Source organism: Gymnodraco acuticeps, unplaced genomic scaffold, assembly GCF_902827175.1.
Source record: "Gymnodraco acuticeps unplaced genomic scaffold, fGymAcu1.1, whole genome shotgun sequence".
NCBI classification, from domain to species: Eukaryota; Metazoa; Chordata; class Actinopteri; order Perciformes; family Bathydraconidae; genus Gymnodraco; species Gymnodraco acuticeps.
This window is the reverse complement of record NW_022990225.1, coordinates 988833-1005141: the sequence shown is the minus strand read 5'-3', so window position 1 is coordinate 1005141 and position 16309 is coordinate 988833. Positions and strand designations below refer to the sequence as shown.

At 40.7% G+C, this 16309-nt stretch overlaps 1 protein-coding gene across 7 annotated transcripts in view; it reads left to right on the top strand.

Annotated features, from left to right (window-relative positions):
- Window positions 1-451: 451 nt before the first annotated feature.
- The window catches only part of LOC117547953 (sodium- and chloride-dependent GABA transporter 1-like), a 43883-nt gene continuing 28025 nt past the window's right edge, over window positions 452-16309 (top strand). The window contains exons 1-2 of one of the 7 annotated variants that reach the window (XM_034218875.1): window positions 452-1176; window positions 13403-13695. In XM_034218875.1, coding sequence (XP_034074766.1) covers window positions 1082-1176; window positions 13403-13695 — 388 coding nt within the window. In that variant the 5' untranslated portion in view covers window positions 452-1081. Of the gene's footprint in view, window positions 1181-13288; window positions 13696-16309 lie in introns of all 7 variants that reach the window. The other 6 variants (XM_034218880.1, XM_034218878.1, XM_034218877.1 and 3 more) reach the window with 6 other exon arrangements.

The following is a 16309-nucleotide window of genomic DNA, read 5'->3' as shown; positions in this document are numbered from 1 at the left end:
GTTCAATAAATGAAAACTAATATGCTCACGGTGCTCCTGATCTATGACAATTACTATGGGCTCCGTGCGATGAGTAACTGTACATAAAAGGCGGCCATCCAACGCGCTAGCCTCTAATGGCTGATCTAAAAGGACAATGTTTAAGTTCAACTCTTTAGCCAGCTCCCAGTCTAACAAGCTCTCATCAGCCCCAGAATCAATTAATGCATCCTGAGTCACAGTGTTATCATTCAGTTTCATTTGTACCTGAGTCAGTCTTCTCGAGGAAGGGTCGAAAGAAGTCACTCGCCTCACCAGCGTCCCTCTTCCCGCTGATGAGCCTGATCTTTTGCCGGACAGGCTGCCAGAACATGACCCTGCTGGCCGCAGCAGAAACACCGCCGCTCCCGTAGGCGGCGCTGACGGTCCTCCGGGGTGAGTTTGGCTCTTCCGAGCTGCATCTGTTCCTCCGCGGCGATAGGGGGCGCTGGTCGCTCTGGAGACGAAGTCCGGGTATTTCTCCGCCAACCGTAGTGTTCCCTCTGTAACTCCCGTCCGAACAGTGGAGTGGAAGCTGCATTCTCCCCTCTCTCCCGACGTCTCTCTGCTAGACGTTGGTCCACCCGGATAGCCATGGCGATGAGCGAGTCCAATTCTACAGGCAACTCTAATGGAGCTAACTGATCCTTTATGGGATCCGCTAATCCGTGCAGAAACGCATCAAAAAGAGCCGCTGAGTTCCATCCACTCTCCGCTGCCAGGGTCCGGAATTCGATCGCGTAATCCGCCACTCTCCTCTGCCGTTGTTTGATGTTCACCAGGGCTCTCGCTGACTCTCTCCCAGGTGCTCTCTGGTCAAAAATGTTTTTCATAGAATCCATGAATAGCCTTAACGAAACAGGCGAGTCTCGGACCCATTCTGCTGTTGCCCAGGCTCCCGCTCTACCCGTCAAGTGAGATACTATGAAAGCTACCTTAGCTTGATCTGTGGGAAATGCTGCGGGCTGATGTTTGAAATGGAGATCGCACTGTACCAGGAATGGATGACAGTTTCCAGAATCCCCGGAGAACTTCTCCGGTGAAGCGAGGCGGAGTGTAGACGATGGCATGGGTATTTGAACGGGGATCTCAGCAAACCCGACCTCCGCTGAACCAGAAAACTCTGCCGCAGGAACAGCAGGACGTGCCTCGAGGTGCGTAAGTATGTCACGCATTTTCTTCGCCAGGTGATTTATTTCCGTTGTCACTGTTGACTGGAAGTTGTGCTGACGGGCATTTAAGTCCTGAACCCCTTGATTCATTGTTGTCAGCTGTTCCTCATGTTGATGCAGGAGTGTTCCTTGCGCCTGCAAAGCCGTCTTTAACACGGTGGAATCGGCTGAGTCCATCTTGTTTGGTCGGTTCGTTCTGACACGAAGGACTCACAAAGACTCAAATGCACGATTCTTCCTTGATTTAAAAAAATACCTTTTATTATCCAAAAAAAGGTTTAGGATCAACTTGGACACTGTTCGCTAGGTTCAACTAATAGTACAAGAAAAGTCTTTACAAAGAAAAAGGTTTCTAGGATCTACTAGGACTACTAAATAGTTCACTAGGTTCGACTAGCTCAAAGTGTGCATGAGAGAGTACAGACATGGACTTGGTAGACAAGACGAACCGACGAAAGACAACAGGAGAACAGGGCTACATACATGTATACACAACAGTTAATGAGGCACAGGTGCAAACAATCCAGAACAGGAGATCACAATCAAGCTGGCAGGTGACACACAACGACAGGAAGTGATGACACCTGAAACGAGAGGACAGAGCCAACATCAAAATAAACTGCAAGGCCACCAGAATAAACACAAAACAATAAGCTAACAGAACTCTAACGCTGAAACCTTACAGCCAGTGTAAGGCAGCCAGAACAGGAGTAATGTGGTCCCTTTTCCTAACTCTGGTTAATACACGAGCTGCAGCATTTTGAATCAGCTGAAGCGACTTAACTGACTTCTTGGTACACCCTGATAATAAGGAGTTACAATAATCCAGCCTTGAAGTAACAAATGCATGGACTAGTTTCTCTGCATCGTTTTGAGGCAAGATATGTATGATATATATATATGATTTTTGCAATGTTACGTAGATGGAAGTAGGCGGTCCTTGAAATTGATTTTATGTGGGCGTTAAAGGATAAATCCTGATTAAATATAACACCAAGATTCCTTACTGTCTCAATGGAGGCCAAATTAATGCCATCCATAGTTAGTATATCTTTAGATAGTTTGTTTAGTAGATTCTTCGGGCCGAGTACAATAACTTCAGTTTTGGTCGTGTTTAACGTTTAACATTAACGTTTTTAAGTCCTTGAGGCAGTCTTTAATTTTATTTAGATGATTAATTTCATCAGGCTTGATTGATAAATATAGTTGAGTATCATCCGCATAACAATGACAATTTACGGAATGATTCCTTATAATATTGCCTAACGGAAGCATATATAATGTGAACAAAATAGGTCCGAGCACTGAGCCCTGTGGCACTCCATGGCTAACTTTGGTTTGCGTGGAAGATTCATCGTTGACACGTACAAACTGAGAGCGTTCAGATAGATAGGACCTAAACCAGCCTAAAGCAGTTCCCTTTATGCCAACTAAGTGCTCTAGTCTTTGCAATAAGATATCATGGTCGATAGTATCAAATGCAGCACTGAGATCGAGCAAAACAAGAATAGAGACAAGTCCCTTGTCTGAGGCTATTAGAATGTAATTTGTGACTTAGAGCTGTCTCTGTGCTATGATGTGTTCTAAAGCCAGACTGAAAATCTTCAAATAAATCATTGTTTTTTAAGTAATCACACAACTGTTTTGCGACTGCTTTCTGAAGAACTTTTGAGAGGAACGGAAGATTAGAAATAGGTCTATGGTTGGCTAAAACCTCTGGATCAAGGTTGTGCTTTTTAAGAAGCGGTTTTATCACTGCTACTTTGAATGATTGTGGAACATAGCCTGATAATAAAGACATATTCATAATATTTAATAAAGAAGTGCTAATTAATGGAAAAACTTCCTTCAACAGCTTAGTTGGAATTGGGTCTAAGATACACGTTGATGGTTTAGAAGAGAGAATCATTGAATTGAATTGTTCAAGGTTTATGGCTGAAAAGCATTCTAGTTTACTATCTAGTGTAATATTAGAACTTACGTTTCCGGGAGCTGTTGATAACACTATACTGGTCAAAGGCAAGAGGTCATTAATTTTGTTTCTAAGAGTAACAATTTTATTGTTAAAAAAGCACATCAAATCATTACTACTGAGTGCTATGGGAATAGAAGGCTCAATCGAGCTGTGGCTTTCTGTCAGCCTGGCTACAGTGCTGAAAAGAAATCTTGCATTATTCTTATTCTCATCTATTAATGAAGAGTAGTAGGCTGCTCTCGCTTTACGCAGTGCTTTCTTATATTCATTGAGAGTAATATGCCAAATTAAACGAGATTCTTCAAGTTTAGTGGAACGCCATATCCTTTCAAGTTGTCTCGACTTTTGCTTTATTTTACGGGTTTCGGCATTATGCCATGGAGCTAATCTATGTTGTTTTATTTTCTTCTTTTTCAAAGGAGCAACAGAGTCTAATTGTATTCACAGCACATCTGTAGCACTATCAACAACATGATCAATTTGGGGTGGTGTACATTTTGTATAAGTTTCCTCCCTTACATATAGACATGCTATCGAGTTAAGTATTGGTGGAATCTCTTCCTTAAATTTGGCTATAGCACTAACAGATAGGTTTCTGCTGCAGGAGCTTTTGACTAATGCTTTGTAGTCTAGTAACAGTACTTCAAAAGTTACTAAGAAATGGTCGGATAAAGCAGGATTATGCGGTTCGACTAATAGTTGCTCAATTTCAATACTATAAGTCAGAACAAGGTCGAGAGTGTGATTATAGCAGTGGGTTGGTTTATTTACACTCTGACGGAAACCAACAGAATTTAATATAGAGTTAAATGCAACAGTAAGGCTATTTTTATTATCGTCAACATGAATATTAAAGTCACCTACGATAATTACTTTATCTGTTTTAAGTACCAAAGTTGATAAAAACTCAGAGAATTCTGATAAGAATTCTGAATAAGGACCTGGTGCACGGTACACTGTAACAAATAAGATTGGCTGCAAAGTTTTCCAGGTCGGATGCGTAACGGCCCGTCCACACTACAGCTTCGACAGCTTCAAAAACGGTTTCCAACGCTTCTGCCCATTCACTTTGAATGGGGTGACGTCACTTTTCGCCGAACTGCATTGTGGGAAGCAGAGCGGAGCTTTCCTGACGTTTCAGGCTGCAAAAGTTGAGCAATGTTCAACTTTTGAAGCTTCTGAAGTTTTCGGTGGAAGCGTCAGCCAATCAAATCATATGCCAGTACAAGCTCAAGCCAATCAAACCGCTGCTTGTGTGTCAGGGGCGAGAGATTCATGTGATTGGTTGTTGGTCGAGCTTCAGACACGCCGAGCTCCAAGCTTTTATTGAAGCTGTAGTGTGGACGGCCCGTAAGACTAAAAACGAGACTTTCAAAGGAGGTATAATTTAATTTTGGTTTAGTATTGATAAGTAAACTTGAGTCAAAAATGGCTGCAACTCCACCTCCTCGGCCTGTGCCACGGGCAATATGAGTATTGATATGGCTGGGTGGAGTGGCCTCATTTATGCTGACATATTCTTCATGTCTCAACCAATCACGGCTGAAATCACCAGGTAAATCTGAGCATGCTGGGATATCACATTGAGAAAATCCTGCTGTATCATTAGTTCACTGCACTAATAAGCTGCATTCTCTCCCAAATCATAGTGGCTTTGTTTTCCCTTTCCTTATTCTGTCTAATAAAAACACAAACAGACAGGAAACAGGAGCAATGCCACAAAAAATGCGTGGAAGTGGAAAATCACAGTTGGATGGGAAGAGGTACCTAACATTGAACATGTTTTATCCCTGATAGTAGTCAGTAACTTCCGCCTAAGATAAACCAGATATAGTCATCAACTTTATTTGAATTACCATTTCTTGCAATCTACAGGTATCCCTCTCCCTCAGGAGCTCGGAGGGTTAATCGGGGGGATTGGGCTCCCCTGGGATCACTGTCTTACTTCTCTTTATAAGCTGAGAGCAATGTATTGCTTGGTCTGGTGCCATTTGCTGTGCTTTAAGTTATACTTTTTGGGGGTATTTAGTCATCCCAATAACCTTGTTCCATCCCTGTGTCCAGTTGTCACAACATGTCTCTGGTAAAGTCTATAGGCGCTTTCACACCGGAGTACTTTTACCCGTACTTTTCCCGTTTAGTTCCGATAGTGCCTGGAATTTTGCGTTCACACCAAAAAGAGAACTTAGTTCTGAGAACTTTTACCCCCATTTCTAGTGCCTGTGGTACTATCCTGGGAAGAAAAAAGTACCAATTTCGATTGGCTGGGCGAATTGCAAACCACGCACCGTAAAACTCTGAAACGTTTTGTGAAGCCGCCATTGTATTTACTGGCATTAGAGCATTATTAGCATTAGCCCCACGCACCAAAGGAGAGAGAATAACTTATGGCAACACAAAAAAAACATTGGAGCGGTGGAGTGATGAGGAGGTGTCGGCGTTCTGGCGATTATCCCGGAAGGCTTCAGTAGAAGCCAGTCACTTCCGGCCGGGGACTTCGGGCGGCAGTATACGCCGTAAAGTGGTTTGCGGCCTGCCAGTAAACCCAAAGCAGAAGAAGAAGAAGTGACGTCAGCGGCTTCATTTGCGAAATCTTCCCTCAGGGAATTTATTCCGGTGTGAACGCGATCTGTACTTAGTTCCATGGGGGTACTAAGTGCTGGGTATTAAGTGCTGGGCACTAAGTACGGCAAAGTACTTGGTGTGAAAGCGGCTTATGTCTAACACCAGAGATGGCAAAAGTACACACATCCTTTACTAAAGTAGAAGTACAGATACTCATGTTTAAAAATACTCTGGTAAAAGTAGAAGTACTGACTAAACTTCTTTACTCAAGTAAAAGTAAATAAGTATGGGCTTCGAAATGTACTTAAGTCAAAAGTCCCCATACCAGCTGTTTTAAAGAGTACCTGACCTCACTTTATATTAATAAAACAATAATGTCATTGTTAGCTAATGAATGTTTCCATGCTGAACAACGGCAAAATGACAACGTTTTCATTGGTCCCTCTTCTTTAGAGAAGACCAGGAAATGATGGATACACGGATCGTGTTCAAATAACGCAATGACTCAAAATAATAATGATCACGCCACCAAACACACATTCAAACTAAAGGAACCAGCCTGTTTCGAAAATTTAAGAAGTAGAAAGTACAGGTATTTGTGTTAAAAATGTAAGAAGTAAAAGTAAAAACTCGTCATAAAAATAAGTACAGAGAAATGTACTTAAGTACAGTAACGAAGCATTTGTACTCCACTACTTCCCACCTCTGTCTAACGCTGACTTAGGACACTAACAGTGTATTTTTTCCCCGAGCTTCTGCATACCTGTGTGGAACATTTCTCACTGAAAGCATGTCACTGAAGGACACTGTCAGCAGGACATGCATCACTCTGTGTTCCATTTACGCCCATCAGTCCCTGCACATATCCCCATCAATGTTTAATGAAGCCTTTGATTGTGTGCCGCACTTCATTCCCACAATGCATAAGGCGAGAATGTCTGACCTTATCTTTCACTCAACTGTTTGATCCACATAAAATGAAGGCAACACTGAATGCGTCTTTGCAACAAATTGCTAAATGTCCTCATAACGCAGATTGTTTTTCTGCTTGATTGCTTCTTCAGGGCTTTAAGTGTACTTTATTGCTGGGCATATTAAGGACAAAGAGTTATACAAGGTCACAAGGATTTGTAACTGTTGGAATGATAAAACATGACTCAGGGGTAATAGAAGGGAAGCAGAATGAAACGGAGAATGAGGGGATTGTTGATAGATCTCCAGGGAGGAATAGCCCACTCTGCAGTTACGCCGATGAAACTCTACTAGACTCATAGAGCAGGCAATCTCTAAATGAAGACATTTCAAGGCTCTCTGTCACTTCCTTTATCTCTATCAGTTATTTTTACTCTATCTGCAGCAATGGTACAATCTTCCTCAGTGCCATTTTTCAGTTCCCTTGTATCTTTTCATCTCTTATCCACCCTGGCTCTACTGCGACACATCTTTTCATTCTGCCTCCCAACTCTATCTATACCCTTTTCGTCTTTCTTTGCAGTGACTGATCTGCCCTGCCTCCCTCATCATCTTTCATCTTCTCTCTAATTAACACATGCTCTCCGATGTTCGCCTCAACCCACATTTGTCCTTAACCTGTGGAAATGTATGCTGCATGCATCGTTCTACTGCATTACAGGATGAGAAAGTTGGTAATATTAGCCTCCTATCTACGCATGCCAATCACCTCTGGGTGTTCCTAGCTTTGTAATAACACCCACATTGATTCACAGATACATGCTGTGGATTAAAGGCAGCAAACAAGGAAGCCTCAAAGGCATCACTTTCTTTCATAAACGGTTGCCAATTTCATTTGTAATGCATTGACTCAGAATTGAAGTTAGAAAAGTTAAAAGTATAATACTTGCTCTTAATATTCACCAGAACATGTTGTCTCTATAGCTTTTGATGCTTTGTTGAGCAATATAATTGATGCTTTACTCTATGAACAAGACTAAGAATAGGCATGCTAGCAGCTGTGTGAGACTGAACTGGAAATGGCACAATCATTTAAAAGATGAATATTATGCTTTATTTATAAGATTTCAAACTAGGGATTGTGACCATCAATTCATTAGGCAAATGTTAACTTTAAGGTTTGTTAATCAAGTGGGAATGAGGCTAATTGTCTCATTGACTTCTACACAACACAACTTCCTTTGCAACAAGTAGTCTTCAACCTGCTTACAATCAATAGAATATAATGTAGGTTTATTGCTTTTCAGGAGGTTGCAGCTTGTATTTAAATGCTAACAAAATAATCAAAAGCCAAGAATATTAATGCTTACATGCTAGTGGTTTGCAGGTATAACATTTCCAATGATTACTGTCTTATTTTATCATGTTAGCAAAGGTGCCATTGAGGCAAAAATGAACATCCAAGAAGTTAGAATGTGAGCCATTCCATCTGGTAGATATATTACACTAAATACATTGAAATAATTAGAATGATAAACTGACAGACTGACTTAGGCTTCTACACTCATATTGGTAGCATAGCTAAGAATCTCAAACATTTTAGAATATACAGCATTTTAAAAAACTTCTCGAAAATGCTGGGCTTTGTTTTGTTGTTCTGCATAAAATCTACAGCACTTTTATTATTCTAAACAATGCTCCAAATAAATATTGACAATTTACAGTAATTACCTTCTTTTTTTTTAAAACAGCACACATGATTCATTTTTGAAAAAATGGTTTGGATGTTGCTTCAGGCGCTCATTACGCAGTGACAGGACGGGTTCATGCATACAAATGACTGGCTGCTAAAGTTTACCTCTGGGCATGCAGATCAGCAAATCTCAAGAGTATCCATAGCAAGGGAAGTTGCTGAAAGTAAAGACAAAAACAACATATTACAAAGAATGTAAAGGTCTCCTATTATGCTATTTGTAGGCTTATATTATGGGTCTCAGATATATAAAATATATAAAAAACATATTTATGATGTGTTTTGCTCAAAATACCAAACAGATCATGCATTTTAGACATCCATCATATCCCTCTGTTCCAGTCCTGGGCTGCAGTCGAATAGTCCAAAAAATCAGCTACTATCGTCTATTCCTATCGTCTATTCCTTGACCTCTGTGTGAAACGTAACGGGGTTAGTGGATAGTGGATAGGAGGATTCAAAAGGATTTAGGAGAAGAGACTGCGGTGCTTTGAGAATCGATTGCACTTTCACTATCAACGCATTTATGATGCACCAGCGGACGCCATGAATGTGCGTCTGCTGCTGTGGGGAAACTACAGTTTTCTATACAGCGGACTACAACATGGATGTTTAATAAGAACGAGGGACTACTGTAAACTCATCTAGAGACTCTGCACCGTGCTCTGATGCTGTTGTTTTATGCTTTATGAACGGGGACAACAGAGAAACATATTCTTCATGACCAAAGTTGGAATTGAAATAAAAAATGAAAGTGAAACTTATGCTCGTCACCCTCTCCCTCCGGGCCACATTAATACAAATGATCCCAATACGTATGATTGTATGAACTTTGAAAAGATCTTAAAATCAATACAAATGTATTTATTATAAGCACCGTAACTTTCATGATATAATTTCTCCGTCATAATCGGTTGTTTCCGTGAACGTTAATGTTGTGTGACGGAAAATGCTGCGGCCGCAAGGTATTGTGGGACAGCATTTTCTCCTTTCCTTTCGTAAAGGGAGGTCCAGTGGTTCCTAAGCTAAAGGAGGTTATAAATGAAGTTTCAAACCTCCTTTCCTATAAATTCTAACGGCTCTTATCATGGCTGCCACTGAGGTACTTCCGGGTCATTTCATTCCGTTAGGAAGGTTCCTAAGCTACACTGACAATTCGACTGCAGCCCTGTTAGAGAACTGCTGATTGGGGTCCTTAGCTTGAAAAAAAAGAGGAGGGGGAGCTAATGCCTGCTCCAAATTCAACGAGATTATCAGCTAAATGCTGCCGTGATTAAACGCCATATCATGTTCCAAACCACATTAAGGATTATTCCTGAAACAGTATGGAGCTCAAATGCTTTTTCTCTTCCGGGTTTACCACAAGGTGAGTACCTTTTTTTATTTCCTGCTTTTTTACACATACTCTCTCCAGTACAGGTTAGCTCTGAGTGTTAGCGATGCTTGCTAATGTAAACAAAGACCATATTACGTCCAAAACAGTCGGGCATTGTTTCTGATAGCAACGTTTCTGATAGGGCCGTGGGTGTAAAGCCACCCCACATTTCCAATATTACGTTATATCGGACGCAAATCTGGATCAGCTCCGTTGTATCCCTGTTTTTAGAGATTTGGGTACGGAGGAAAAGAGAGAGGGTTTTGTTTTCTGACACTTTGTGAGTTCCCTGGCACACCGGGGACACATATGTATAAAATACATCAAAAAATGCATTTAGCTATAGGTCCCCTTTAATGGTGGCCTAAACCCAGCATGCTGTTATTCCTAAGAGCAGAAACAAAGGGGCTACATGCAGTCAATATAATGTCCACATGTGTGGTCATAAGAATGGTTGTTTAAAGGAAAGTGAAGCAATTGTGTAATGAAACAATATGGTGTTGTGCCTCCTTGTGTATCTTTTCTATTTCTCACTTTATTTGTATCCAGCTGCCTTAGACTTTAATCTGAAACAAAGCAGCACTTTAAATTCTAACTGTGTTTTTGGAAAGCTAAGAAGCATTACTGCAGACATTTTAGCTTTTTATCAATACATTTCCTCTCTCGTCTCTTTCCTATCTTACCTCGCTATGCATTTTTTTTGTTGTAATTTGTATCCTCATCTTAAAATAAATCTTATCATGGGGAAATATTACCAATCAAATGCTGACATCTTCCAAACTCTGACTAACTTTAACTTCAGCTTGAAGTCTCTCTCTGTTGTTCTGTCACCTACACAATCGCTCCCTATTATTCTGGGCTGTGGGCGCCCTGGCATCATAATTAGGTTGCATTGATCGGGGACACTGTAACCAGATTGATGAAAACCAGCTTTGACAACTCCAATCCAGCCAGCGAACATCATCTGGTCCACATGGACAATAAACCACCAGCGATCACACTGAATCTGCTCTCGATAGGAGTAGCTCACTTTGGGTGTAATTAAGCTTCTAATATGATTAAATATCTTTCTTTTGAATCCCTGTCCCCACCCACCGGTACAGCAATGGGCTCTGGGTAAATGTTCATTAGTCTTTCTAATTGGCTGATGATAGACTATCTGGATGAGATATTAAGGTTAGGAGGTTACCTGCCAGGAGAAGCAAGAGAGCTTCTGGCTTCATATTTAATTGCATTAATATTAATGAAGATATTGTTTTTCTGTCTCTAGAGTAATTAAAAGGAAGATATACACAATGTCTTTGTATCCAGCTAGGTCACAAGTGCACATGTTTTTAAATTAAGAATACGGTCTCATTATGATGCCTGTGTCAATGGGACAAAAAACCCTACAAGCTGCAAAGTGAAGCTGGAAATGTCCGAAATCCCTCACTACTACTCACGTCAACAACGAAATAGGAATTGTCTGTAGAGTTTGCAAATAAATTGATATTGTTTTGCACTCATACACTTAGATCTGTCATACAGTTCCTTCCAAACCTTTAAATGAGCACATTGAGGATGACTATTAGGTAACTTTATAAACTGATTGCTGATGCTGGCATGACTGTATTTGTCGTCCTACATTTTCAGGATCTTTGCCAGCTGCCATTGCTCGTTTCATTTTCCAAAACTCCACGAGCCCTTTCACTGATCAGGCCCCTTTCTGTTGGGGAAATACCATGGTAACAGTTTTGGCAAGAGCTGACCTCGGCTATCGCAACAAACACATACACTCAAAGCACAAACACACACACACTTTCTGCTGCAAGTGTTCCCCACCAGAGTTGGCGATTGACATATCCCCCATGGCCCCAGGGCCTCACTAGTCAGAACTGAAAAGTAATCAAAGCAGACACACAGGTCGAACTTTATTATCAAGAACTCGATAGCAGTTGTAGGAACAACCACAGCTCCTCCAATATACAGTAAACAGGACGTGCAAAATCTAAAAGGGCTTTTCAGGCAGCAGACACATTTTGGCTTCCCTCAAGCCTGGAAGCTTTTCACAGCTGACTCAAAGATGATCTTTTTTCTTTTTGGATGATAAATTGAGGTTTAATGACTTGGTGCCGCTGTATGAACCAAAGCTGATGACCTGACAGAGGACTTGGAAATATCTCAGGTATGATTCACCTTATTCCCCTTCCTTTGTCCTTTACAACTGTCCCTCATCAAGTAAGTTAAGTTGTTTTTTGTCCATAAATCAGAGATTAACAACGTTTTTTGTAGTTAAATGAACAGATACTTTTATCAAATAAATGAATACATTAGAATACTTTAACTTTGTTAGTAAAGGTTGAGAGGAACAAATCGTTTGAAAGGCATTGTGAAAAATGTCATCTGTCAAGTCTCCGCAGACAGAAATCAGCAGGATTTACTTTCAATCGAAATGCATGACATTGTCAAAGGGAATCTGTGATGTGTTTGGTGTTTGGTAATGATGTGCTTTTCAATCTGATACTCACCTTGACAACTATTTAAAAAAGTAAACTTTTGATCATTTCACAGTATTGTGCTCGATTGAAGTTCATTACTTTTACACAGTATGGGGGATATAACACATTGCACACGGGAGATAATAGTTTTGATCATGGTTTATTTTTTGTATACATCACGGTAACTGTTACTGTTACTACTTTTTATAATACATTGGACCTTATATGAATAATCTGTGTCAATTGCATAAAGTACACTCTGCCAATAATTCATTTAATCAACAGCATCAAAGTCTAAAAGGCATGAATGATGCATCTGTTAAATTATGCAACGTTTTCTCATCATAATAAATTAATTGTACATGAATATACATTGAATGCTTTGAATTTAACAACACAATGAATGAAGCAATAAAAAGCACAGAAAATTAAGTACAGCAGGCGTAATGAATCAGTCCAACATGGTTGATATGCAGAAAAGTAATACAATGAAAAAGCTCAGCGTGATACTGCTGATTCGGAGCTCTTTGGTCTTTTAGGGATTCCAACTGGTTCTTGATGGAGTGATTTGTTAAACTTTCTGGGTCAATCAATATTTGTAATTATGAACAACTTCCTCCGAATGAACTTCCACACCATCTGATTATTGAATAGGCAGTAAATGGCTTTATAACTATAGAAAAAGACTTGACTCAGCTGTTGCAATACCGTTTGAACTTTACTGGCGTAGTCAGTAAAATTTAAGATGTAAATGTTCTCAAGTATGATCTGGATTGCACCACTGCTCATATCAGGCCAATGGTGCTCGTGCTATGATTTTTTAGCTTGGTTTGCAGACATCCATAAATCAAATTATAACCTTCATTCAGGATTACCAAAGTTCATAAAAGGGCTGTAAAACACCTTCTAAATGCCTCAGTAAATTGTAATTTAAGGACTGTTCCCCTTCTTTAACAGTCAATCACAGCAAAAGTGTTCAATATTGCCTATGAATAATTCACATAACACCTCTGAACTGTTGTATTTTCGCTCTCTTTACAGCTTTTCTACACATTCAGTGCCGGCACATTGTCCTCAATCTGTCAAGTGGAGAACCAAACTCAGTGTGAAAGGCACAGCCGGACAGTAACAGACTGTTATTCGTCACCATTACAGGCCGTGTGGACCGCGTGATTTACTGACCCCACTGGTCTGTAGTGGTTCCACCATGGGGAAGACTGGGAAGAGTACAGTGGACTTAAACTCCCCAACAGAGGTCAAACAAGCAGTTCCCTTTGAGGAGCTGGATATTGTGGCGCCCCCTGGTGATGAAAAGAAGGAAAAAGAAGAGCCACCTGACAGGGGAAGCTGGAAGGGAAAGTTTGATTTCCTCCTGTCATGTGTGGGATACGCCATAGGCCTAGGAAATGTCTGGAGGTTCCCTTATCTTTGTGGCAAGAATGGAGGAGGTATGTGCTATCGTGAGACTGAGGGAACCAAAATATCTTAAGTCAGTTTAAGGTTAATTCTGATAAGATACTCAATACTTTGAAAGCACACGTATTTAATGTTAGGGATGAAAATAATTGTATTGAGATGTGTTGAGTAGTACACCCAAAGCCACAACAGTTATACATACAAAGTAAAATGTGACAGCAGTGTCAAATCCTACGGAAGCCCTGTTGTTATGTTATGTTGGTTTTGACCCAACACTACTATGCCCACCATGAGCCCCATATGGGCATGCTACCCAATTACAACCAGCTAGCATTGCTGCTAAAGCCGATTAGACAATTAGTTAGTCAGCTACTTAATTGTAGCTAGCAATAGCAACAAGTATTTTCATATCTACCGCACCAAGTAAGGCTAACAATATGTCAGGCTAACTAGCATGCCAATGAGCTTCCAAATAAAACAAACATCATGTTAAACTAGCTAGCAGAGAGCATGTGTGCTGCCAAACCAATGCTCACCACAGTAAATTGTGTGAAACAAAATGCATTTGCTTAGTCTAAGAATAGTACATGCATGTCTCTTCTTCCCTTTTACCGACTCTTCCAAACGATAAGCCCCTTATACACTTAAACACTGCCTTCCAGCATTTTTCATATAATGATATGAATATAATAATAAAGTACGTCTTCCGGCAGGAGCTGTGGTTTAACAAATTGGTGATAGAGATGCCATTTTCCCAATATTACAGCAGGGTTGCCAACTTTGGTTACCTGGCTGGAGTGAGATTTTGATATCATGAATTATTATTATATATTATCATTATGTCAGTGGTCTAAAATGGTCAAACAACGGTGCCGACAATATTATCGTTTATCGCAATAATTTCCGGGAAAATGTATCCAACTAAATTAATTATCGTGAGAGGCCTATACATGAAACACACAGACACAAACAAATCTACAGACTTACTCCAAACTGCCAAATATATTAATTAACACACTCTCACTCTCATATACTCTTTGACTGTATTTTGGCCTAGTCGAACAATAAGCAGTAGACTTTTACTTTTTTATCATTTCTACTTAGATCTTAGATCTGCGCATGCGCAATACGGGTCGGCAGTTGCGGCTCCAGAGTATTTTTGTCGAGTAATCTATGGTGGGGCTCAAGTCAGTATTTGCAATGTAATTACATACACGCTCCCCTTGACAGTGAAACGCCACGCGTGAGGTTTAGATTATTTCCCTGTCTCAATCCAAATTGAACTGAATCAAATAAAAAGGCACATTTGTCTTGTAGTAAATAAAAAGGGCGACCTGGAGCCAATCCTGCAATTTCCCCACAGGTGAAAGAGTTGACCTGCTGAAAACCCAACCCCTGCAGGGGGGTCTGGGGGGATTATCCCCCAGGAGATCTTTTGAAATACTAACATAAAATACACATTCTGGTACTCTCTTGAGAAGACAAATAAATAAATGTATTACTACACGACATATTTAAAAAATGAATGCCATTTTAGTTTTGTGTTACTTTGTTCTGAAAGCTGAACCTGCTGCTCCTCCCAGAGAGAAGAGGGAAGAGGCTGTGTGAATGACTTTACATTGTCAATGTAAAGTCATTCACACAGCCTCTTCCCTCCTCTTCCCTTATCCATAAGGGTGGATAGCCCCCATTGTTCTGTGTGTCAAAATGAAAGACAGCCCACACACCTATCAATCATCAAACCGTGGGGTCTTATTTCATTACGTGTTGATTTCTATCAACACGTAATGTTGTATGACTTGTATCGATGTATAGAGATGTACTACAGCAGAAGTATTCTCCGTCGGGACTTCCTGCAACAACACCACGCCGTTATCTTGATTCTGATAGACCAGAAGACATTATCAAAGATGCTCTATTGAGAAGACGATCATTAAATGACAAACGTTTTCAAAACCGTTTCTTGTCTTCGGTATTATTGTTTTTGGCGTGAGAATAGTTTGGGCAGCGTGAGAGCGTGAGATTGAGAGTGAAAGCGTGTGTCACACGCCAGATGCGTGAGAGTTGGCAACCCTGAATTATTTAAGCAATCATACACGAGAGGCCGTTCTTTAACGTCATTATTGGTACGACAGTACTGCGGCAGGACCGAGGCGCTTGCGCCGAGGTCCGTACGCCTGTACTGGAGTACAAAAAAAAAAGGCCAAGAGTATACCGTTTTTCTCAGACGCGGAGGGATACTGACTTGTTGTGAAAAGGCACGTTCTATTTGACCGTTCTTTGATCGTGGAATCAAACACGCCTATTGACCAATCAGAGAGCTTGCTCACACCTATGTGTTATAGAATACAGCGATATTACATTTCCTCTCAGCCTTAAAGGTGGGGTAGGTAATTTTGGAGAAAGCAGCTCGAGTGCGCTAGAATTTGAAAATACACAGCCGGAAAAAATCTGCCACTTCCTTACAGAGCCCCTCCTCCAACACACAGGAACGCGCACATGACCAATGAGGGCACGAGATAAGTTTGTGCGGTTTGTGCACAGATGGAAGGCTGACAGGCAGGTAGGCCATCCAGTTATTTTAGCCGGGCCGGCTAAAATGATTGGTCGTGCTTTTTACAGTAGCCTACTACGGCTTCCATAGAT